We start from the raw sequence: 25569 nt of genomic DNA on the forward strand, positions 1-25569 counted from the left end.
ACTGTGGCCTCTGATTGGCTACAGCAAACACTTGACTTCTGCCGGATGTACACTCCAGAAGCCGCTCAGCTGTGTCCCAGGGGAATGGGTGTTCGAACATGGGCAAGTAGAGTCTATTTTTGTTTATGCCAGACCCAGCTGTTAGAAATTTTTTTGCGGTAGTGACAAAACCCTTATGTACAGGCTTCTACTCATCGGCCAGTTGTATGTGCTTGCCCCTTAGGCTAAAATTTGCCAGCCAGCTCCTGGGCACCGAAGCCTGGGTGCAACTGCTACCACGGCACCCCCTATATATAGCTATGACCCAGGGTGACACCTATGGTACCACTATGTGTTGCTCAGTAGTGCCCCCATGCTGGAGAATTTAGCACATACTCCATTGCTGCATAGTCTTGTCTATATCTTGGCCACCTAAGGAAATCCAACAAGACAATCTTCTTGCTTAAGATTTTACAATATGGGATCTTTGCACGATAAAATGATCAAATCGCTTTCCTCTATAAAAAGGCGCATTATAGCAATTATTGCTTCTCTGTGGAGTCCAAACCCAACTTTACAACCATAAGCGCCAGTGAGATACCCGCCCATGCCTAACCTCCGCGAACTGCAACCATTAACCAATCCCAGATCTTTTAAAAATGGCTCCCGAGTGAAAATTCAATTTCCTCCTTTAAGAAAAAAAAAATCAATTTCTTAAACGTTCCGACTTGTTACTTGAGCTGGGACCAAGAAACCTATATAACAACTGAACCCGTGAACCCTTTCCTGCGAACACGAGCCCCCCGATGAACGTGGAAAGGCAGGAATAGGAGTTTGTACCGTCATAGTAGAGCTTCACGTCTCTTGGCAGCGGATCATACGGTGGCGCGAACACGGGGCCCTTATGTTCCAGAAATTTCCATTTGATACCGTCTTCATACTTGTCTTCCTCCCACCTGCAATGAATAATATGAGGGAAGCATTATTGCTTTTTCCAGACCCCTGCTGGGACCCATCTAGAAGACAAACAGCCTCTCACAAAGAGACTAGATAGATTTGGACGGTGCTAAAGCCTTCATTCTGCAGACACATCCGCGGGATATTTTTACAGCTCCCCAGCAGATCGTTGGCAGGTTTGATGTGGCGAGTGGCAGCTTTTTTTTCCTGCAGTCTACATATACATATCATTTTTATTTATTTTGCGAAAATTCCCAAATGTTACCCGAAAGAGAATTCATACAGGTGCCGGCCCATTAACCATGCGTTACCCAGGGCTCCGGTGTCAGACAGAAGAAGAATTTCAGCTCTGAACATCCACAGACATGTTTTTTTTTTTTAATTTACCGTCAGCGTAAGGGATACGACACAGGAATATCGTCCTAGTTTTGTCAGACATTTATCTCTAGCTTCCAAATATACTGTATATATATATCTCTTTATAATATAGTGGCCTCTGCTCCCCCTCAACAGTACAGGCCTGATGGCAGCCATATTTAAAAAGAGCACCCATCCGCTCTTCTGACATGTCCGCTTTAGTAAATACCGTATTTTTCGCTCTATAAGACGTACTTTTTTTCCAAAGCGGAGGAAAAAAAGTTGCTGCGGCCTATAGAGAGAATGTGCTAAAATTCACCATGATCGCCATTTGTTTGCATGATCGCAAGTTTAACATGCGTCCACAATTTAGTTAGTGCGATCAGTTAGCGGTTTTCTCTCCTCCCCACTGCCTCCCATACGTACTGCTGATTGGTGGTAAGAGCCGGCGGGAACTGCTGCTGCTTCCCCGCCTCCACTAATCAGCCATTTCCCTTCCTCCTGCCACACACAAGCGCTGCTGTGACACGGAGTTCCGGTTTTTCAGACTCCTGCGGCTTCTGCTCAGTCGCTCGGTACTACACCCTGCGCTGTCCCTAGGGGAGTTCAATATATTTTTTCCCTATTTTCCACGTCCGGTGCGTCTTCTAGAACAAAAGATGCAGGAATTTTATTCCCCATTAAATAAAGTTGGAAAATATTTTCAGCATTGTGCAATTACTCTGTTACTCCTCCTGGAAAAATATAAAATGGACAATTGGGTATCATTCTCTACGTCAACGGATATGCCCTTAGATTCTTTGGTATTGTCTAACCAATGGCAACAGCAGGACTGGTAACACCCAGGACTTTTAGTGACAGCCTATTTTGGACCTAAGGGCGTGACTTTTTTGGGGGATTTTCATCTCCACTTTTCAAAAAAAAACATAACTTTTTTTTTTACTTCTCCGTCGACATGGCCGTATGAGGGCTTGTTTGTGTGGCAAGCCATAGTTTTAATTGGTACCATTTTTTGGGTTACATAGAATGCATTGTATAACTTAATTTGTTTTGGAGAGCAGGAAAAAAAAACAAAAAAAAACCACATCAATTCTGCCATTTTTTTCAAAAGCGTGTTCATCATAAATTACTTGATAAATATTTTCGGCGGGTCGGTATAATTACCACAATTATAGATTTGTTTGTTTCTCCACTTTTGCATAATCCTTTATTTTACATCGCTGCATTCAAAGTCCCCTAACTTATTTTTCCATAGATGGATCTCTTTGAGGGCTTGTTTTTTTTTGCTTGAAGGGCTCTAGTTTTTTATTGCTACCATTTTGGGGTAAAAATGGCTTTTTCGAACACCTGTTGCATTTTCATGGGATGCAAAACAAACAAAAAAAAAAAGCATTTGGAGACTTACATATTTTCTCTGCAGGATAAAACTTGTTTTCACTTTCATGTATGGTTCAGTATTGATGCGACAAACATGTGGGTTTAGTTATTTATTTTTTTAAACAAAGGAAAGTGCGCAATAGTCTTTTTTTTTTTCTTAACTTTCATTTTTTATGTCCCTGTAGTGGACTTGAACCTGTGATGCTAAATCGCACTTACAATACAATTCAGTACTTCTGTACAGCAATGCATTATCACTTGTGCTCACAGGCCCTGGCAGACCTGCGTTGTCTAGCATCTGGTTGGCAACCAATTACATGGCGGAGGGCTGATGACCACAGAGGTTGCACTCTCTCTGCAAACCCTTTACAGGTGGTGATCAACATCTATTGCGGCATGTAAGGTGTTAATAGCGAGGATCAGTGTTCTCACCGATCCCCACTGTCGCAGCAGGAAGTTGGGGTCAGTCACAGCCGGCACCCGCTGCTGATGGCCCAGTTTCATTTTCTGAGGCTGCATCATCCATAGGACGTAAATGTACGTCCATTTGTGGGAACCAGTTCCCAACCAAGGCGTACATTTACATCCTGGGCCAGGAAGGTTTTAAAGCGTCCCTCCGGTTTCGGGACAAAATCTTGTCTTGGGACTGAAGGAGGCAGTTTTATTACCTTTTGTTGTCTTCTGTGCAGACGCTCCTCAGACCTGTTTTCAGCCATCCAAAATGGCCAATGCAATCTTCAGACTACCTAACTGCAGTAGTGTTAGACCACCAATGCTCTATACCTGCTCTCTGATTGGACAGCACTGCACACGTGATCAGTGCTGACCAATTAGAAAGCAAAGCAGTGTGCTTTAGGCAGTTAGAAAATTGCAGCTGCCATCATCTTGGACAGCTGAAAACCGGATCCTAAACCAGCGGATTCGAGGGACAACGGTAGAGGAGATCAGCAACAGGTAATCTACTCCACCCTCTGGTCCCGGGACAGAAATTGACCTGAAACCGGAGATTCCTTTTAACAGCCACAGCGTATGACTCCAGCCTAAAATAGCCATTTACTTGCAAAACTGTCATTAATACATTTGAAAAACACACAGTCTTTGGCTAACAAATTACCTGTAAGCGCTGCAGAATAAGTTGTTGCTATACAAACAACAAGTCCCTTCCCCATCTTACTTTCTGCTCAGCGCGAGGTTTTCACACCCTTGCTAGGTCATTGGTTGAGAAGTGGGGGAGGTCTGTGTTGACTGTGGGCGATTGTTACATCCATGCTAAGCGTTGACACACCACGCCTAACACGGACACGAGGCAGTGTTCACACAGGAAAAAAATTCTGGTAAGTATAATAAAAACCACTAAGCAACCAACAGGGAAAAAAAGGGAAATCAAACCCTAATGGCCGGAAGAGAAAAAACTCCTGCTTACAGTGGGGCGATTGCCCTGACAAGGGCAGCCCCACGTCCCAAACCTGGCCCACCTGCACTGACCCTAGGTGGAAAATCCCCAATGAATCCAACTTGTGCACCTATACCCTCCGGACCCACCCATACTGGGTGTCCACAGTGGAAAATCGAGAGACGACCCCCTGCCGGATGGCGGAGGCCCCCTGGTCGCCCGCGGCACTCATGGGTGCAACAGATAGGCAACATCAACACCGAATGGAACAATGCTCTCAGTCGTGGTCATTCTAGATCGGCGCTACGGACCCTCGTCGTCCAAGCGTGATAACTGTGGAAAACTCACAGCGATGGTTAATGGATGGGGTTTTTAAAAAAATCCTATCCACATGCTGTAGAAAAGGTCTGCGTGCAATCCGCGACGTAGGGTATGGAATTAGTAGAGTAGATTCTGTGGCAAATCCGCAGTAAGATCTGCCACAAAGTCACACTTGCAGATTTTGCTGCAGAATCATGGCATCTTCAGCACTATTCCCACAGTGGAAGTTACCATGAGACCCTTAGAGCAACAGGAAGAAGCCAACTGCCCGCCGACTACTTGGGATAACCCCTTTAAGCCCGGGCGCTGTGTAGCAGCGGATAAGATGATGTCTCTAGCAGAAAATTAATTTCTGCAAATTTCATTCCACTTCAAAAGAAAATCTGTTTGTGCCGCATTGAAGGGACTCATTAAGTGTACAGTCTTACTTGCAAAAATGTTATAATCAACTCATCAGTATAATTGGATTTTGTAAACAAATGCAGCCAAGCTGCAAGTACAAATGTACAAATGTTCCTCGCCCTCTTTTTTACATTACATTTTTCGGCCTCGGTCTTCTCATAACTATTCCGTTCTGGCTGGAAAGCTTACGTTTCCGCCTGGTGAATCGGTCGTTCGTCCCCATTACAGAACCTATTTACACGTAAAATACATCCTCCCCAATCTGCGAGATGTCCGTCTGATTCTCTCGTCAGACTTGATATTAGATCCGTATGAAATGTTTTTTTTTATCTCTTGCTCCGCCACGGTATAAAACAGCTGAGATAATGCAATTGCTTTATAATCCAGAAACAATGGACAGATGCTTCAAGGAAACAATTGCCAAATTGCGCAGTCCCTGCCACAGAAACCAATCATTCCTTGCGCTCTTACAAATTAACTCTTTGCTTCAGAAAGAAAAAGGACACAGATGCCAGAGTTATCCCTTTTATAGTTTACCCTGTGCAGATCTCTGTATCAGTGATTAAAGGGCCTGTCCAATGGACATTCCCTGCTCATATGCCCTATAGCAGTGATGGTGAACCTTTTAGAGACCCAGTGCCCAAACTGCAACCCAAAACCCGCTGAGCACACCATATGATTTAGCGCCGTCGTTATAAAAAGGACAGGGCTGTTTCAAAATAGACAGGGAGGAACCATTGGTGCAGATTTTGACTGGAAATCAGCCGCGGACCCGCAGCCGGTTTCATACTATGTGGCGCTGCCCCTCTTCTGTAGGCTTCCCGCTGTCAGCGCTCCCCAGCTTCTGATTCCCAGCGATGTGTAGTTTCCTCACCTGACCAGTGGCACCACACCTGTCCGGATCGCTGGGAGCCGGGGAGCGCTGACAGCGGGAAGCCTATGGAGAAGGTGAAGGCCGCACAGTATAAAATCAGCTGCAGGTTCACGGCTGATATCCACTTAAAATCTGCAACAATGGTAGAGATTGACAGTTTTTTGGATGCAGAAATGCTGCATAATTTGCTGCGGAAACCTCCGTTGTGGACATTCTGCAGCATTTCTGCCACATGTAAACATACCCCAAGTCAATTTGACGTATGCTGCCACATGCAGAGCGGCCTCAGTGGTAACAGTGTCCCCAAATCAGCCCCAATAGTAATAGTGACCCCCACAGTGGCCTCAGTAAGTGCCCCCTAATTGGCCACAATAGTAACAGTGTCCCCTATATCAACACCAATAGTAATAGTGACCCCCACAGTGGCCTCAGTAGTAAGTGCCCCCTATATTGGCCACAATAGTAACAGTATTCCCTATATCAGCACTAGTTGTAATAGTGACCTTCACATTGACCACAATAGTAATAGTGTCCCCTATATCAGCCCCAGCGGTAGTAAAGACCCCCACAGTAGCCCCCCTGAGACAGATATACTTACCTCCTCCTTGCCTTTAAAGCGCCACTGCTACTCTGCTCGGCGTTGCTGCGGGCAGAAGTGTATGCGCCCAGACTCCTCCTCCCCTCTTGCAGAGCCATGGAGGAGGAGAGGTGAGGAGGATCCCAGATGCGCACACTGCCATCAAGTTGTGCACCTGCAACAGCGCCGCTGAGTGATTACCAACCGGGAAGCCTCAGCACCCAGCTGGTAATCACTTTTAGGGTGACCAGACATTGGCGAGCCATAGGTTCACCACCACGGTCCTATTGTGATGATATGACTGGCAGGGATAAGATTGACTGCATGAAGGATGGTAGACCTAGACATTTTCCACATTGTGTCGCTCCCAAGTCTGGTCAGTTGCACACATGAACAGGGTATCGTAATGGTGTGGTGGCTGGTCTCTGCTCCCTGGTGTAGATGGGGGAGTGCATACCCCAAATACAGCCCAGAAAGTCAGGAGTGTAACAGTTATAACCCACATTTACTTGCACTTTAAAGGGTAGCAGTACAACATCCAGAACATGAAAGCAGATTTCTTAAAAATCAGCAGTTTCTATCCTGGTAGGGGCTTGGCGCTCTGTACTGCGCTACTGTGAATTCCTCACAGCCCTGGAGTCTGCAAACCTCCATACTGCACTAATGTCGGGTATTCATGGCCCTGGAGTCTATAGCTTTCCATTGGAAGCCATTCCATCACTGAAGCCAATCCTGTAGTATTCCTTATCCTACATGCAGTGATCCAGGGGCAGGATAACAAGCCTGTCCTCCCCTCTGCAGTGGGACTCCATGTCTGCTACTCCTAGTCTGGGAGTCCAGCAAATAGTTCCTGTTGTGGTCAAACAACCTCTAGCCAATATAAACTACTGAACTTTCTAGATGTAGGCCGAATGTTACACCTTTACCTCCACCAGCTAGCCTAGCACTGATCTGGTGTGCTGTATGTAACTACAATCTAGGCTGATTATCCCTTTCTATACTAAACGTTAACCAAGCCACCACCAGTAAAAACACGTTATACAGTGGGTAAAAAGGCACTTATAGTTCAATTAACCCTTTCCAATCCAATTTGTATCCTGGTTTTCCTAGGGGGCTTACTCTTTTTCTGCCGTTATACAACGGCGCTATCTGCTGGCTAAAGCCAGTACTGCATGAGGTGACACGTTGGATAAGCTCCGACAGCAGAGAGGCTGGCAATATACAGTAAGAGAACCCCGATGGACGTCTTCCAACATCGGAGCTGTACAGCCTTAAATCATAATGTCTTAAGAGGTCATACAGTGGATTGGAAAGGGTTAACACTTCAAAAACAAAAATATGGCAATTATTAAATATAATATAGATTCTTGTTGTGGAGTCTCACTGCGAGATGTTATACTATTACATTAGGACGACAGGGATCGGGCTTAACATTATGATTTAAGGCTGTACGATGTTGACGTTGACGCGGACGCTGATTATTAATATATATATCTCTGCTAGCACATACATTAAATGTAGACTTTGATGAATGCCTAAGACTAGGTCCATATTGAAGCTGGAGGTTCTATTTGGCGCTGGACAAAAGAGCCTAGCATGCTGCCTTATTTTGTCTGGTAAAACACCAAAAAAATGACGGAAGCTGATGGGCTCCATTATAGTGAATCGGGTCTGTCTAGCACCAGCACGTCCGGATTACTGTTGCTTGGCTCCTAGGATGGGTAATAGCGCAGGTGTAAACCCAACCTAACCGTAGCAACCAATGCCCATGGACTAATATGGGATCAGATACACTGATCTTTTTCATTATGCATCCCTTAAATGGATGCCGTTATAGCCTATGGGTGGCATATGCCACTATTAGGCATCTGTTTAACACATCGATCACTCATAGGCTATAATGGCGTCTGTTCAACAGATTCCTCACTAAAAGCTAAAGAAGAGCTTAGGACATATCCGTTAAATGGATGCCATCTGTCACTTAAAGACTAATAGGGTATTAGTTCAACAGATCTACTACACTATACCTTTATATACCCACTGGCTAAATGGGCACTCCGTCTGAATAATGGAGCCTATAGATATGTCTAGCACCCATGTCAGGAGCTTTTCTGGCATACGCTTTTTTTTTTCTTTAATGCTCCCGTGGATAAACTACTAGTAATGAAATAGGCCAACCCATCATTACTACTGTAGATCAGGTAATCAGCAAGAAGCCCACCCTCCCTGGTATAGGGGGCAAGTAGGCAATTTGCAAAGCTTGACCATAACGCTTCCCAGTTTATCAATAAAACATATAATCAGCAGAACGAATTCCTTAAGAACCGACCATCAAGACGTCCATGAGCGGCCGTCATCGCTTTACGGAGATTTACTCAGCTGCTGAGATAAAAGCCACTGGTGCCAGACAAATCTCTGCAACCTGGATGTGGGTGCCACTCACTTGCCAGATAATGCCAGTTCAATTTTCAATGCTGGCAACCTGGCAGCTGCTTGTGCATCAGTCGCTGTACTCAGGGGATCATCTGATTAAAGAGGTTAAAGGAGAAACACCAGGGGAGAAACCGGAACAATTGCTATTTTTTCTCTGCCTGGCTTTACAAAGTCTATGTGCATGCAAGAAGATTTTACTGTGCACATAACTGGTAATGGCAACATTTAAAGGAGAACCTACCAGCAGAAGCTACAGTTATGTATGGGCCCCGGAGCCTGAGAGGGCCCAAATTATAGTCAAAGTGTTTTAACCCTTTCCAATCTAATTTGTATCCTGGTTTTCCTAGGGGTGCTTACTCTTTTTCTGCCATTATACAACGGCGCTATCTGCTGGCTAAAGCCAGTACTGCATGAGGTGACATGTTGCATAGGCTCCCACAACAGAGAGGCTTGCAATATACAGTAAGAGAACCCAGACGGACGTTTTCCAACATCAGAGCTGTACAGCCTTAAATCATAATGTCTTAAGACGTCAGACAGTGGATTGCAAAGGGTTAAAGGAGTTGTCTAAGATTAAACAAAATTGGGCTTATAGTAAGAGTTCATAACAGAAAATTCCAATTACTTAAAGCATTCCCTTCAGTGATATCATGCAATAGAGGTCTCCACAGTGAAGCTTTCGGGTACAGCACAAAACGGCTGAGGTCATTGATTGTCTACAGCAGCCATGTGGATGTAGGACATGTCATTGTGGACAGGGCGCAGCAAGAGGCCAGCCGGGGCGCAGCAAGAGGCCAGCCGGGGCGCAGCAAGAGGCCAGCCGGGGCGCAGCAAGAGGCCAGCCGGGGCGCAGCAAGAGGCCAGCCGGGGCGCAGCTAGAGGCCAGCCGGGGCGCAGCAAGAGTATTTTTTGCCTTCCACAAAATCAGCAATCTCCCCAGCCTCCTTATTTTCCAGTTTCTGGGCGTATGATAACTGGCTGCAGCAGGAACCTTCCCCTTCTGTCCCGTCTACACCAGGACAAAGATACTCTCGTATCGCCAATCAGCTGATCTCCATCCAAAAACATAACAGATCAGCATAAACCCAGTTTGCAGCGTTTTCTGCACGTTCCCCTAGCAGAGCCTTCTTAAAGACTGAAACCGCAAGGGTGAGAATCTCTCCCATTTACGGTTATCATTTATTTCCAGGCTTAATCCTCCTTTAAAAGATTTGAAATTGCAATTTTTACAAGTCACACGCAATTTCATTCCTCATCAGATTACGGCACGCCATCTTTACCATCTCCAGCGTGCCTGCTCCTCCTCTTCCTTCTTCTTCACCTTAAGAGCGATGGCCGCTTCCTTTTCTTCTTTGGTTTTCTTTGGCTTTTTCTCGCTCTCGTTCTTCCCTTCTTTCTTTATTTTTTTCTGTTTACAAAGCCAAAAAAAAAAAAAAATCAGAAAATCTAAAAAGAATAAGGAGTGTAATAAATGGAGGCGGCAGACTTTACGGGCTGATAAATCTTAATGGTTGTGTTATCTGGTCACTCTCAGCCCCCCTCCTCTATCCCACATAAATTCTTTATAGAGGTAGGAATAGAAAAACCCCCAGGTCGCCTTATCTATGAAAAGTGGAAAATTGAAGGTGACTAGTTAAAACGAAGGATCTCAGGATCTCAGCTACTGTACGGCCTCTGGAGAATACAGGCATCAATCTCTATTCAGAAGGAAAAAGCAACTTCACGATCCGGATGGGAGACTGACAGCCCTGAACACAGGCGGCGAAGGAGCGATAAGCAATTACATGAGCAGACTGTGTGGGGACCATTGGGGGGGGGGGAATTAATATTTACTTCTTACTTCCCGAAGTGTAACAAGATGGTACTGTAAGACCAACATGTTATAGTACCAAAATCTCAGACATTATTGGAAATCAACGGGCTTCCTCTACAATACGGAATTAGAAATCGCTAAGTCTGATACATACAGAGCGGCCAATGACATACCTGGAAGAGTTGGGACCCCATAACAAAACAGTAAATGGCCCCCATTGTGGCATCCGGTTTTACCAGCAGGCTCTTGTGATTTTCCCCTTCCATATCCTTTAAAGGGACCCTGCCACCAGGTATGGTGCTCATATAGCAGGTTCCTTGGAGTCTGGCAAGGTAGTTATTATACTTACCTGGCTCCCCAATCCAGCGCTATCACCCTGGAAAGTCAGCAGAGACCATGTAGGTGGACTGCTGACTGCACGCAATCCCACTGATTGCTAAGAGTGTGCATTCCCGCAGCATGCAGGCAGTGGCCTGGCTGCATGGTCCACACAGACTTTCGAGTGTGGCATTGCTGGACCAGGGGGCCGGGTAAGTATAAGAAATACATCCTGAACTGCAGTGAACCTGCCGTGTGAGCATCATAACTTGGTCTATGGTGCTTATACTGGTGACAGGTTCCCTCTAAAAAGGACCCTTTTGGCCAATTCTTCACTCTCTCGGTTGCTCACAATGCAGCTCCTCTTTGGAGCAAGGTTCTGTATAGGTTTTTACTACCCAGTAGCAAAAGGGATAGGCACCCAGCTGTGATTACACCATCTCTAATTGGCCCATAGCATTGCTGCCTGTATGGTATGTACACCCTTGAGAGGAACAGTATATTCATCCTCTAAGGGTACATTCACATCCGAAAATTTTGTTGAAAACATTTCTGCGATTGTCTCATTCATCTGAATATGGCTTGCAAAAAAATCCACGTTTGCCACCAAACCAAAACAGAAATTTTTGAAACAAATCTGCTACATGTGAACATACCTTAAGGTATTTAGTCTGTGTTCTTTTCAACTGATGATCTATAGTAGTTGATTGACAGGCCTCAGCGGCTCGAGACCGCGGCCTACCAACTATTATTGTCAATTGGATATTGTCAATGGAAGCATTGCAGTGCTATATAACTTTCTGCTCCTGTTACAGATATCCTGTCCTGGGAAGGAAGTGCAATAGTTTTTGCAGAGAGCCATGTGAGGAGTGAGCTGCCCCAGTGCTACTAGACTTTTCTGTGCCAGAGGAAGAGGACAGCACTGATTCCTGTAGTAGCACTCCCCAGCTGCTGCAATGACATAAATGCCAGAAGCAGGTCTGCTGTCGTCCCCAGAAACATCAGCTACAATTACTAACTGCAAGCACCTAGCTGTCACTGGAAGAGAGACCACCAGTGAAAGCAGATTGTCCAGATACTGGCTGTCAATCTTTCAAGTTTCAGTGGCGTGTAATTGCAAGTACCATCACTCAGGCTCCTCACAAGTAAAACGGATTTTGACTTCACTGTACAGCCTCCCTAAAGGTCCTGTGCTAACAATTTTTTTCAGGAGACAGTGACTGCATATTTCAGCAAGCAGATTTAGCCCATTTGGTTAAGCCAAGCTCCTAGTAGCCAAAGTTACTTCAAAAACAGCATCTGTGGAGCCATTTACCCATGGCTAGAATAAACCATTTATTGACTGATCATTCTATACTACGCGCACAATATTGAAGGACACCCTATTCTTACGATACACACTAATTTATAGTGTTAATCGAATAGAAGTAAACAATTTGCATTGTATCCAAATAATATTCTGTATGTTACTGATTATTCTTTAATTGTACATTCAGTAAAGCATTGTTTAACTGAACTGGTGTGAAGCCTCTCCATAATGGGCGTCCTATTCCGCACCTGCAACTTGTTTCACAGCACGTGAAATCCTCGGCTGTATCCACAATAAAGCCATATTCAGATTTGGTTGTGACTTTTGACATGGAATTTTAGTGCAGATTAACAGCTTAACTCTTGCAAAGTGTTTGAAAGTAGCCTTATAGATTTTGCATCAAGGTCCAGGAGCCATTTTTGTATGTTCTTTTTAGAAGTCCCAGCTGCAAAAATTACAAAAATAATCCTAAATGGAATATACAAGGACTTTAAACATTCATCTTTACTGCTGGTAAACTCCTGCATCGGTCTTAAGAGCTTGCAGCATAAGTCATTATAGAGCGGAACAGTTGGAAATCTCTGTATTAAAGTGCATTAAAGGGCAAAAAAAAAAATGGCAAAGCCGGTCTACAGTATTAAAAAAATGCTTCTTTCCATTACCGTATATAAATAGTGTGATTTATTTTTTTCCTTACATTGCCTCCCTACAGCAGCCGGTCCAAGCTAACATCCATTCATTATACTAATGCCTGCGTACACATAGCCATTAGTTGAAAGCGTTGACCTCCAGAGGGGGAACTCGAAGCATAACATTTAACAAAGTTAAAAAAAAAAATGTAAAAAAAATTTACGCAAGCTAGGTCGAAACACAAAAAGCCCTCTTGTATATGCGGTGTGTGAAATGAGCAGCGATGAATGCCAGGCATGATGTCGTGGGAAGGAGCCGCCGTTCTGACAATACATTACTTGTAACCTGTTTGTTGTGCCTCTATTTATGTATCCCGGAGACTGAATGAAAAGCCTTTGTGACCACTGCAATCTGAAGTGGACAGACAAGTGTTCCTCCATCAACACAAATACATCTCTGCCGCTCGCGAAGGATTTGTAAATTGTCAACACTTCAAAATTCCGATTTTACCTTTTTTTGTTTTCTTTCCACTTCCTTTGTATTTCTTTTTTCCGCATGATGGCACTAAACAATTGTATCCGAACGGCGACTGTTTGCCTATTGTTCGGTTTCATTAACCTGCGGTAGTTTACCATTTCCTTTTCTTTACACAATATGTTTTTATGCACTATTTAACTGAGCGTTCAGAAAGTGAAATGTGCATTGTTCTACCCGGGCACAATTAGAACGCCGCTTTAAAAAGAGTTGCAGACTGAGGAAGAGGGCGAGATTGGCAATCTCCGTACATGGCGCTGTAAATTTAAAAAGAGCTGTCGGCTCAAACTAGCTATGCGGGGAATGCTCATTGAATGCTCATACAAATACAGCGCTTGGGATGATGTAAATAGAAAAAGCGCCTCTCAATGTATTCTTCCATGGTGCAGAAATACACTAACCTACCAGAAGTAATTGAAGACCTGAACAAGAATAAAAGTAGTATTTATTTCCATATGTTAATACTTAGACGGGCCTTCTTTAGCTCTAAGGACATTGGGTAATCTCTGTGGCATACTTTCTAGTAACATCTCATACACGTTAGCTGATATTTCCCTCCATTCATCCTGCAAATGTCTGGCCAGTTCTTTCAAAGGAGAACACTGTTCATATCTCTTGACTCGACGTTGGTTTGTCCTAAAGATATTCAATAGGGTTCAGGTAGAAACTTTGTACAAGCCAGTCCACTTATGCAACGCCAACGCAAAACAGAAGGGATTTGTGGCAATGCATGTTCTCTTGTTGGAAATATGGCTGACCATTCCCAGAGTATTACTTGCCACCATACTTAACTGTTGGCACAATACACTCAAGCAAAAGGTGTTTCCAGGTGTCTTCCACACTCAGGCACGTTAATCAGATGTGAAACTATGGCTGACACCTCCAAGGGTCTGCATCTTATGTAGCATGGTTAAGGACATGTGACATGCTAATAAGACACAATAAAAAACTTTGGTAGGGTAGGATAGTGTAGTTCATGCTTAGAGTAAATGCTGAAATACTTTATAGGAAGGGGTTGACTAATTTAGAAAAATCAATTTAATATCTTATTTTGATATTCGGAGTTAAAAATGGGGCATTTCTCATTTGAGACCCCCATCAATTAGCTGGAGCAGTAAGTGGCTACAAAAGTCTTTTTCCCTGGCGCAATAAGCATGTTCATAAATGTGGGAAAAGCCATTAATTTCAGTGAGGATAGTGTAATACTTCAATTCACCTGTGGAGGCAGTGCAGAATAATTTGATACATTACAGCTGACTAAAAAGTGTCCAAGCAGTGAGGAAAAAGAAAAAAACTCTGCAGTTTGTTGGAAATGGGGCTCAAAGTTGATAAACCCTTTAATTTTAGTATTCCAGGTTTAGTCATTCCCAGCCATTTGATAAGTGTGTGGTGCATACGAGTACACAGGCAGGACAGGGAATTGAGCAGACGTCTTCAGCTTACAGAGGCTTGACTAAACTGGACATACTGCTGGAAGCAAATACTTTTCTAGAGTCTGGCTGTTGATTAAAGTAGTAGTGAAGGTTGTCCAGGCATAATCTCCCACCCGATCTGACATCGGCCATGGAGAGAAAACAGCATGCTGGGCGGGACAGTTGTCATGGCAATTGCCTGACAGCAAATGGGTATTGCGCAGGGCATCAGTTGGTTACCTTGATCTAATAAATGGGTGTCAGATAGTGGCCTTGATAACCGTCCTGTTCAGTGCACAGTTGTTCTCTCCACAGCTAATGTCAGATCTAATGGGACTGTATGCTTGAACCCCCCCTTTAAGGTTTCCTTCCGCTAGAACTAGAGGCTTAGTGCTACTTTACATGGATAACTTATCTGAATAGTCAATTGAAATACTCCCTTAAGCATATTAACAACAGTCTGTGTGCCTTTACATAGAGAAATTGTGGACTTCAATTTAACGATCCCTGAACGAATGGTTAGGAAAATTTAGATGGGCCGAAATATCGTTCATCGACTAGTTAGAGGACGTGAGGTTCTTTAGTGACTGTGCATTTGATATTTTGACCCACTCTCACACAATAGATGCTGAGGCCATTGAACACTTCAACTGGGTTGATCAGGGAAATGCGGTGGATATAGTATATCTTGACCTTAGTAAAGCATTTGACAAAGTATCTCGTACTATATTCATTGAAAAAAATGACCAAATATGGGATTGACAAGGCAACTGCTAGGTGGATTCACAACTGGCTGAGTGGTCATAAATGGCTGTACATCCAAGTGGAAGAATACCGTATATTCTGGCGTATAAGGCGACCCCCCAACTGTCACATTATACGACGGGAATACAGTGTAAAAAAACAAAAAGCAGTACTCGCCTCCTCCGGCATTCTGTGGCGCTGCTGCAGGCTGTCGTTCCCTCCTTGTCCCCAACAGAGCATTGCTTTCTGGAGGCGGGGCTTGAAATCCCCACCTCCAGAAAGCTAATGCTGTGATTGTCTAACTCACTCGCCATCAGCCAATCACAGCCATTCAATGATGTAATTGAATAACTGAGTTAGCCAATCACAGCATTATCTGTCTGGAGGCGGGGATTTCAAGTCCCGCATCCAGAAAGCAATGCTCTTTTGGAGGCGAGGAGGGAGCGACAGCCTGCAGCAGCGCTTCAGAACACCGGGTGAGGCGAGTACTGTTTTTTTTTGACACTTTTTGTATAGCCGGCATATAAGACGACCCCCCGACTACAGAGCAGTTTTTCGGGGTTAAAAGGTCATCTTATACGCCGCAATATACGGTATATCAAGTGGGGTACCACAAGGCTCTGTCCTGGGCCCAGAACATTTTTATAAATGATCTGGAGAAGGGAATTGATGGGAAACTGATCAAATTTGCTGATGACACAAAGCTAGGAGGGATAGCTAACACTAGAGAAGAGAGGGAGATTATTCAAAAAGATCTAGAAAAGCTTGAACTGTGAGTGGCAACTAACAGAATGGCATTTAACAAGGAGAAATGCAAAGTCCTACATCTGGGCAAGAAAAAAACAAAAAACAAAACAGCACATACAGAGTGGGAGGAATTGGGCTAAGCAGCAGCACAGCACATGTTAAAAAGACTTGGGTATACTAATAGATCATAGACTGAACATGAGTCAACAATGTGATGCAGCAGCCAAAAAGGCAAACACAATTCTGGGATGTATTAAGAGAAGTATAGAGTCTAGATCATGTGAGGTCATTATCCCCCTCTACTCTTCCTTAGTCAGACCTCATCTGGAACACTGTGTCCAGTTCTGAGCCCCCCACTTTAAAATACAGACAAACTGGAGCAAGTTCAGAGAAGAGTTGCCAAGATGGTGAGCGGTCTGCAAATCATGTCCTATGAGGAACGGTTAAAGGATCTGGGAATGTATAGCTTGCAAAAAAAGGCTGAGAGGAGACTTAATAGTGGTCTACAAATATCTGAAGGGCTGTCACAGTGCAGAGGGATCAGCCCTATTCTCATCCGCACAAGGAAAGACTAGAAGCAATGGGATGAAACTGAAAGGGAGGAGACACAGATTAGATATTAGACAGCGAGGGTGATCAATGAGTGGAACAGATTACCACGGGAGGTGGTAAGTTCTCCTTTAATGGAAGTGTTCAAACAAAGGCTGGACAAATATCTGTGTGGGATGATTTAGTGAATCCTGCATTGATCAGGGGGTTGGACCCGATGACCCTGGAGGTCCTTTCCAACTCTACCATTCTATGATAAATATGCGCAAGCACCACAGCACCAAGTGTTTCATCGAAAGCCAAACCAGTGAGCCCGCAACTTTGAGTGTTCTTTCGAAGACCAGCAGAGACTGTTCAGTCGGAGATCATTTTCACATATTATGTTTTTAGGGAACCAATGAGTGTTAAGTGGGTGGGCAAAATAATAAAAGCAGGGGATGTGGGGAGGCAGGACCTAATCAGCATTTGATGGGAAGCACATGTCCAACAAGTTCTCACCTCCATGCACAGTTGTTGGGTAGTTATTAAAAGACAACAACGATTATCTGTTTACACAAGATAATTAATCAACCAGCGACTAGCTACAGATTTGGTAGTCCTGTTCTCGGAGAAATAGGTTCCTAATTGGTCATAGATGCTACAATTACCGTTGACAGGGCAGCTCTACATGTGCCATAGTGGAGGCATTGCTTGACATTGAATTTTCAGCTAAAGGTCTCGACCTTCAAACAGTTCAAGACAAGTTCTAAGATCTTCAATAAAACTGAATCTACTCCAGCAATAAGCCGCCTCCTACCTTTCCGTCTTCTTTGCTCTCCTCCGCCGGCTGCTCTTTATCTCTCTCAATCTTTATTTTTTTCTTCTTCGACCTGCGGAGAAAATTTAATATGTGTTATTTCTTTGTGGCAGTAATTTGTAATATCTTCTCATATTCAATATAGTCTTAACAGAGCGTATGGAATGGATTAAAAACCCGCGCCGTAATACTGTTAAATTAAAAAGATGAATGTATTGGGTGATTTGCAATCAGAGTGTGATGTTCAATTGCTTTCAACCATTTTCCAATGTTGGACGACAGAATTTCTCTAAAACCGAACTTCCAAGTTAAATTAGAATTGATTTGCTGTATATTGTACAGTGACACTTGTTTCCTTTCTTTTTCAATCTCACATTATTATATTTCTGCTATTAGAGCGGTATTCCAGTCTGTGTTTATATCGGGTTATTGCAATCAATCACAACAATTGCCTTTTTGTCATTAAGATTGTGGATTTAAGGGACACAGACACAAACTTTCAGATATGAACCTTGCAGGCATAACACATTAACCCAGCCTTCTCCTGCAACTCCGGCTCATTCTCATCGCCACATTACAGATCTGCGTTTATGACTCTAGTATGGCGCCTATGGACCGTAGTTCGGATTTTATAAGGAGGAGCAAAAAACTTTTCCCCCACTTTGCTGAACCTACATAAACAGAACTAAACAAAAATGTTACCCCAGTTGAAGTGGGATATCATCAGACCTGGTTGATTGGTTCACTGTATGATGGGTGGTAAGCCTAAACACTTGTGTCAATTCCCAATGTGGTCAGTTGCACACAATTAAAACTATATGGAGTGATAATGGTGAATTGCAATGGGCTGGTCTCTGTTACCTGGTAAAGATGTTGTGGTGCAGAGCGTACCCCAAATAAAGTCTAAAGAATCAGGAGAGGAACAGTTGAAAGTCATGTTTGCTGGCACTTTAACCACTTGAGTGGCACGCCCGGAACTTTTCCGGGACGAGCTCCACCGCCCATAGCAATATAGCATGGAAGATTCCATTTATTAGTTTAGTCGCCCTTCTTTGTACCACCTCAAGCACTGCAACACCTTACCCGAGCACTGGTTTTCCAGAACTGCACACAGTATTCCATGGGGGGCCTGACAAGTGCCTTATATAGTGGAAGAATAATGTTCTCGTCCCTCGCCCCAATACCTCTTAATGCACCCCAAGACTATTTGCTTTTGCAGCAGCTACTGCATTGATCAAGTCTACAGCCCACTAGTACTGCCAAAAAAGGCCCGAAAGGTCAATTATTCATTATAATAGATAAGGGTGATGCGATTACTCAACCTATTTTGTAAAACATTTTGGTCCATATTGTCTTACTCCTCGGTTAGTATAGTTTATATTGTTAAGTTACAGTCCTCTGTACTGCACTATGAGATGCCCTCATAGCCCTGAAGTATTTTTCTTAGGGCCCCTTGCTCCAGAGGCACCATTTCCTGGGGTCATCTCAATCCCTATGGAGATAGGGAGGTAACAGACTTTAGCTCAGACTGGGCCTTATTTTCCTCCACTCAATAGCGGGCCTCACACATCTGCCCCTTTTAAGACCTTGGAGAACAAAAAGGATGGTACTTTGTGAACCTAATGGGAAACTGTCACTCCATGTTCATGTTGCCTGAACCACAGCCAACATAAACCCGTGGAAAGGTATGTACAGTGGGCTCATATTCTGAAATGGTGTGGAGTTTCAAAGTTACCAAAAGTTCAAAAAAGTTTCAAAGATGTTGACTAAATGAAGCTCAGAGTCATGAAGGATGTGGTGGGGGATGGATCACCTAGAGGGACAGCTCCCTCCCTATTTGTATATAGGGAAGGAGGTGTCCCTCTAGATAATGCGGGTGGGTGGATGGAGCGGATGGGGAAACAGGCAAGGCCCATGACTTAGAACTTTTTTGGACATCTACAAATTGTTTGTTCTGAAATACTCAAGCATTTCCCAATACTACATACATGAGCCTACGATACTATCCATACCTGCCCTCGGTTCATGCTGCCTGTAACTCAAACACAAACCTGGTGATAGATTCCCTTTAACTTGGTGTTTAACTACCTCCTCCCACTTGCTTTACTCTGATTGGAAGCCAAGTCTGTTAACTCTCACGATGCTCTATACTAGTTAATCAAAGCAGCAGCCACCACCTGGAAATGCAGAATATAGTAACAGGCACTCTTGGTCAGGGTATCTTCTGGGATACCAGATACCCATTTCTGGGTGCCAGACATTAAACTTACTCGATGGTAGGGTCTTCATTAGCCTCTTCTTGCTTTGCCCTTTTTTTCCCTTGTTTACTCTTTTTTACAGACGCAAACTCATCTTCAGACTCCATTTTCACAGTAATGGAACTAAAATGAAGACAATACAAGTATCACATATGTGCAGGTGTGAGGGGAATGGCAAGCTAGCATTAGAACTGCACCGACAGGCACCAGTTTAGCAGAGTTGCAATGAAAACATGATATATGCTTTGAATGGACTCACCAAGGAAATCAGCAGTGGAGGCCATGGTGCCAGGGATATTAATATATACCTATAGAACATATGTACACCAAAGGGGATGAGGGGTCCATCTCAGGAACCAATCTCGTTCTCCTCCACACATCATTTAGATTGCTTAGCCGCTTTAAAGAGCTCTAGCAAACGTGAAATGAACGTGTATTGAATACAATGGTGAAGGCATGGATATTAGAAAGTTCCTGCAAATCAGTCTTTGGATGGGGTTGTCCATTCCGGATGACCCCATGGAGCGGATACAAAAAAACCCCCTGAAAATACACTTCCCTTTTTTTACAACCCGAGAATAGAAACTCTGTATGGAGGCAAAAGGTAGCTTTAGCGATGTAGACTATAAAGCCCCACTGCCATATAAGCGGTAGTATAGAGGACATGACTCTTAGCACTGATGTAGTGAGCTAGTAAAATACAAAAAGATCACAGTACCTGGGGAGGCCATAGTCATTCTTTGGTGACTCGGACTGCTTTATCTAGAAATCAGATATGAAGAGTTAAGGATTTTTAATAAAAGCCGAGGTCACAGAGTCTGAAGGAAGCGCTGTGTAATGACGAACAATGTTTTATTGATGACATACTTCATAACCAAGCATTGCATTATGGATTGCAGGACAAGACTCAAGAATTCTGATTAGAACGGTATGGAAACCGAAGAATGACTCGATACGGATCATACAATTATTTCTAAGATACATTAAGGGATGCCCTGATTTTCCCAGAACCTGAATAGTAAATCTGCGTACAGCAATTCTAGTGATTCATTTACTCAATGACGTACTAAGAGAGATAGCCTCAGAAAAGATCAAAATTGGCCCCTTATTATTGTGCCTTTTTGACACTCCCTAAAGTGGTGTGCCACCAACATAGGCGGGGGAGCCCCACCACACCACTGACTCACCTCTTCATTCCCTAAATGTACGGCCAAGAGCACAAGTCTCCTTGTAGGGTACAGTCCATCTGGTCCAAACACTGCTCTAAGTGCAGAGGCCAACTCCTCTTAGTACTATACTCTGCACTAAGAGAACAGCGTCTGATGCAGCTAGATCAAAAGTTACAGGGAGACTTGTTTTGTGCTGGACGGACATTCAAGGGAAAGACAGAGCGGCCACTAAAAGCGTTAGAGGCCACAGAGGGGAGACTAGTACTTTGGGGTTAGTGAAAGGTTCTCTGGGGTAATGGTAGGATAGGGAGAGTTCAAATACAAGTTTTGGCTGGAAGAAAATGTCATGGCGGTCTGGGCTCAGATAAAGAAAAAGAATGAAGATGGACATCGCCAATCATAGAACATGCCACCTATGATCACTCGAGTTAACTTGCATGTTTTACAAATATGCTGTCTCTAATATTTATGGGGTCCCATGAGTTCTATGTAAGTCACAGAAAGCAGCCATATACATACAGATAGACTGATGCAAGAGGGCAGGCATATATACCAGAGGCGTAACTTGAAGCTCCTGGGCCCCAATGCAAAACCTGTAACAGGGCCCCCAACTATAATGCTTTATTCATAGTACTGGGCTCTCTATATGGAGAAGAGGCCTTATGGGGCCCCTAAGGCTCCTGGACCCTGGTGCAACCGCATCCCCGATGCGCCAGTATGTGCATGGCCACATGGAGGAGCAGCTTACACATGTGCAGGACACTGATGGTCAGCCACTCACAAGCTTTCCTTATCCTGAGGGGGCTGGCTGCTTAGTGTTAATTTCTGCATAGAAAGGTAGATACAGGGTGTCAGGCCACATGGTACATGTAGTGCACCAATGCAGGCTTACAACCTATTAGCGACACCATATCTGAAACTGTACCCCAAAGGCAAACCACACCGGCATTGGCACCCTGGGCTCCCTGAGCATTCAAAGCCGCACTGCATGCTATAAATAAATACTGATAAATGTAAGGTATTAGCTGATATTTTGGCCTAAATATGCAAGCCCACAACCCTCATCACGGGTCCTCAATTATTGTGGGTCATTATACTAACATTCGTTAAAATCACAAAAGGGGACTCAGAGCACAAGGACCTGGTATTTTTTGGACCCTTGGTACAATTCCTCAATGCTTGTTTGATAACAATACAGTTCTCTGAAGAAGCAAGTCCTTGCCACCGTATTTGCTTAACTGTAATGGGTGCAGAGGATGCCGTTTTATCCAGGCCTTGATGCATTAGGGGGCTCATAAGGTTTCTTTCCCCCCATATGAGACCACTAGTATAAATTAAAGGAGATGTCTCGAGGAAGCAGTGAATTTTTTTTTTTGCCCAGTCCCCCTAATTAAACATACATTACTAATTACCCCTGTAAATTACTTTCCTAGCTGGTTTCTACTTACCGTTCCAGCGTATCAGCAACTTATAAAACTTTTTCCCAAGATGGCCGCCGGCTCTTTTCGCATCGCTTGCTGTAGCCCGACGTGCGCGCTCCCGAGACGCTACCAGCTGTGTCTCCATGGCAACCAGACGCCCCGCAGCCGCCGACCGGACCCCAGGAATGAACATGGCCGACCTGTCACCCACCGCCAGGCAGAAGGTAACCGGCGCAGCCCCCCCCCCCCCGGCCCAGCGCTAGTTCCCCCGGCCCAGCGCTAGTTCCCCCGGCCCAGCGCTAGTTCCCCCCCGGCCCAGCGCTAGTTCCCCCCCGGCCCAGCGCTAGTTCCCCCCCGGCCCAGCGCTAGTTCCCCCCCGGCCTAGCGACAGCCCCCCCCCCGACCTAGCGACAGCCCCCCCCCCGACCTAGCGACAGCCCCCCCCCGACCTAGCGACAGCCCCCCCCCCGACCTAGCGACAGCCCCCCCCCCCGACCTAGCGCTAGTTTCCCCGGCGCAGCGACAGCCCCCCCGGCCTAGCGACAGCCCCCCCGGCCTAGCGACAGCCCCCCCCGGCCCAGCGCTAGTTCCCCCGGCCCAGCGACAGCCCCCCCCGGCCCAGCGACAGCCCCCCCCGGCCCAGCGACAGCCCCCCCCCGGCCCAGCGACAGCCCCCCCCCGGCCCAGCGACAGCCCCCCCCCGGCCCAGCGACAGCCCCCCCCCGGCCCAGCGACAGCCCCCCCCCGGCCCAGCGACAGCCCCCCCCCGGCCCAGCGACAGCCCCCCCCCGGCCCAGCGACAGCCCCCCCCCGGCCCAGCGACAGCCCCCCCCCGGCCCAGCGACAGCCCCCCCCCGGCCCAGCGCTAGTTCCCCCGGCGCAGCGACAGCCCCCCCGGCCTAGCGACAGCCCCCCCCGGCCTAGCGACAGCCCCCCCCGGCCCAGCGGCGCCCGGCGCAGCGGCAGCCCCCCCGACCCATCACTTACCAGGACAGCTGGACGGCGGGACAGCTGGGCGGCTTCTCCGGACAGCTCGGCAGCTCTGCACCTTCCTCTAACAGAGGAAGGTACAGAATGGCCGCTCCAGCGCGCTCCCGAGCAGTGACAGCTCGTCTGCGCATGCGCAGAAGAGCTGTAGCGGGGAGCACACTGAAGCGGCTCGTGCTGAATGGAGAAGACCGGACTGCGCAAGCGCGTCTAAAAAAGCAAGCTGCCGGCGAATTTAGATGGAACCATGGAGACGAGGACGCTAGCAACGGAGCAGGTAAGTGGAATAACTTCTGTATGTCTCATAATTAATGCACGATGTATATTACAAAGTGCATTAATATGGCCATACGGAAGTGTATAACCCCACTTTGTTTCGCGAGACCACCCCTTTAAGCATTATAGTTGGGGACCCGGTTACAAACGTTACATTGAGACCCTGCAGCTCTAAGTTACGCTTCTGCTTGCCACCCAGTAGCAAATGAGATGGAATTAACAAGAGCTCAGCGCTCTCTCTCCAAGAGCCGCATAACAGACCTATGGTCTATGTCTATGGTACGTTCACCCTTACCTCTTGCATATCCCTGCAAAACTAGACAGGTTTGCCTTTCAGAAGCCGAAACAGTCGCATGTGGTTGTCACCCAGCTTTCCTAGTAATCTTTCTTGGTGCCCAGGGCAGAATTTCCAAATGTGCCAAGCTACATTAAGCTTTAAATCTACAAATTGTGCCCCCCCCCAAAGGGTCAGTACATGACTGCCTACACCATCTTCTTATCTCAGCCCAGTTTCCCTGAATTAGACTGTGATGCCTGGATCCTCTTAGGAGTTTAAGCCGTTTTCTGACCTTGTTTTTCTTCTTCTTGCCTTTCTCAGTCTTCTCTTTACTATCAGTGCCATGCTTTGTTTCATGGTTTGAATCTTCCTCTTTTTGTTTCTTTTCCTTTCTCCCTTTCTTATTCTCTTTGGCCGCCTTCCCCTCTGACTCCCGAGCAGGTTTCTTTTCCTTCTTGTCTTTGGCCTTTTTAGAGTCTTCCTTAAAGGAATCCAGATCTTCAATTGTCACGTCTTGTGTCATTGTTCTGGGTACATAATGGTAAAAAGATACAATGTTACACACTTTAATATAAGGCTGCATGTAATAACTAAAGACATTCTCCGCTGAACAGTAGATTTACAAAAGCGTGAATAAGAGAGAGAAAAAAAAAAGGTTTTAACATTTCCAAAGCCCTTCGTTACATTTCCTCAGCTCTGTCCTAATATGACCTTGAGCAAACCGAGACTAGTTGTTAGGGATGAGCTAACTGTAAGCCTCATATGAAAGGCTGCAGTGAGTTTAGCCCTAAAAACCAGTAGGGATCTATGCTGCTGTAAGCCTGGGTTCACATACATTATTGCCAGGCAGACTGATGGGGAACTGCCTTGCCACACACTGGATTGGCTGTGGGCTGAAGTGGCGGCACTTAGGGAACCCCGATTTTCACACTTAGCCCCTCCAAATGCGATACCGGCTTTGCTGTAGGGTCCCCAAGCCATTTCACACAGATAGTCTCGTTAATGTGGCTGCTGACGCAAACTGGAGCCTTGTCACAATGGCAATGAGACTAATTGCTTAGGCATCCTCCATAGGGGTACCCTAATATAGCAGGTGACGGCTGATTGGTGGAGGGTGGGATTGGGGAGTGCATGTTGGCCCTTTACGAGAGGGGGCTCGCAAGTCTTAGAATCAGAGGCAGAGGAGTGCTGTGAAACATGTGACAGTCAGAGGTGTAAGACTGCAACCCTAGGAGATGAGTAGCAGTGTCACGCCACAACACATTAATAGTGTCCAGACTGTTTTCCTGTGAGCCAGACAACCGATTTTATTTCAATGAACCTTCTGCTTCATCACCAGACAAAGCAATGCTGCATGCAACGTTTACGTCCGGTGCTGAAAAGCATCCGGCATCAAAACTGATGTGCTGGATGCCTTGAACGGTCCGATAAAAAACAAAGGCCTCATGTTCACGGGCTAAAAATCTGCAGCGTTTCTCCCGCACGTGGATCCGTGGCCCATAGGGATGCATTGGACACCCGCAGGTAGTTAAATACCTGCGGATGTCATTTTTTCCGTCAGCCGCGGGTCCGCGTGCGGGAAAAAAATGGACATGCTCCATTTTTGTGCGGGTCTCCCGCGGGGACGGCTCCCGCAGGCTTCTATTGAAGCCTATGGAA

The 25569-nt window shown here is 45.6% G+C and overlaps 1 protein-coding gene across 1 annotated transcript in view; it reads right to left on the reverse strand.

The window, feature by feature from the left end:
* Nucleotides 1-25569, reverse strand: part of LOC136581620 (DNA topoisomerase I, mitochondrial-like) — a 138612-nt gene that overhangs the window by 88251 nt on the left and 24792 nt on the right. The window contains exons 2-7 of the mRNA XM_066582216.1: nucleotides 24203-24437; nucleotides 20499-20542; nucleotides 19793-19903; nucleotides 17523-17595; nucleotides 9951-10078; nucleotides 820-935 (exon numbers count right to left, since the gene is read on the reverse strand). Coding sequence (XP_066438313.1) covers nucleotides 820-935; nucleotides 9951-10078; nucleotides 17523-17595; nucleotides 19793-19903; nucleotides 20499-20542; nucleotides 24203-24433 — 703 coding nt within the window. The 5' untranslated portion in view covers nucleotides 24434-24437. The remainder of the gene's footprint in view (nucleotides 1-819; nucleotides 936-9950; nucleotides 10079-17522; nucleotides 17596-19792; nucleotides 19904-20498; nucleotides 20543-24202; nucleotides 24438-25569) is intronic.

The sequence above is a fragment of the Eleutherodactylus coqui genome, chromosome 11 (genome assembly GCF_035609145.1).
Source record: "Eleutherodactylus coqui strain aEleCoq1 chromosome 11, aEleCoq1.hap1, whole genome shotgun sequence".
NCBI lineage: Eukaryota > Metazoa > Chordata > Amphibia > Anura > Eleutherodactylidae > Eleutherodactylus > Eleutherodactylus coqui.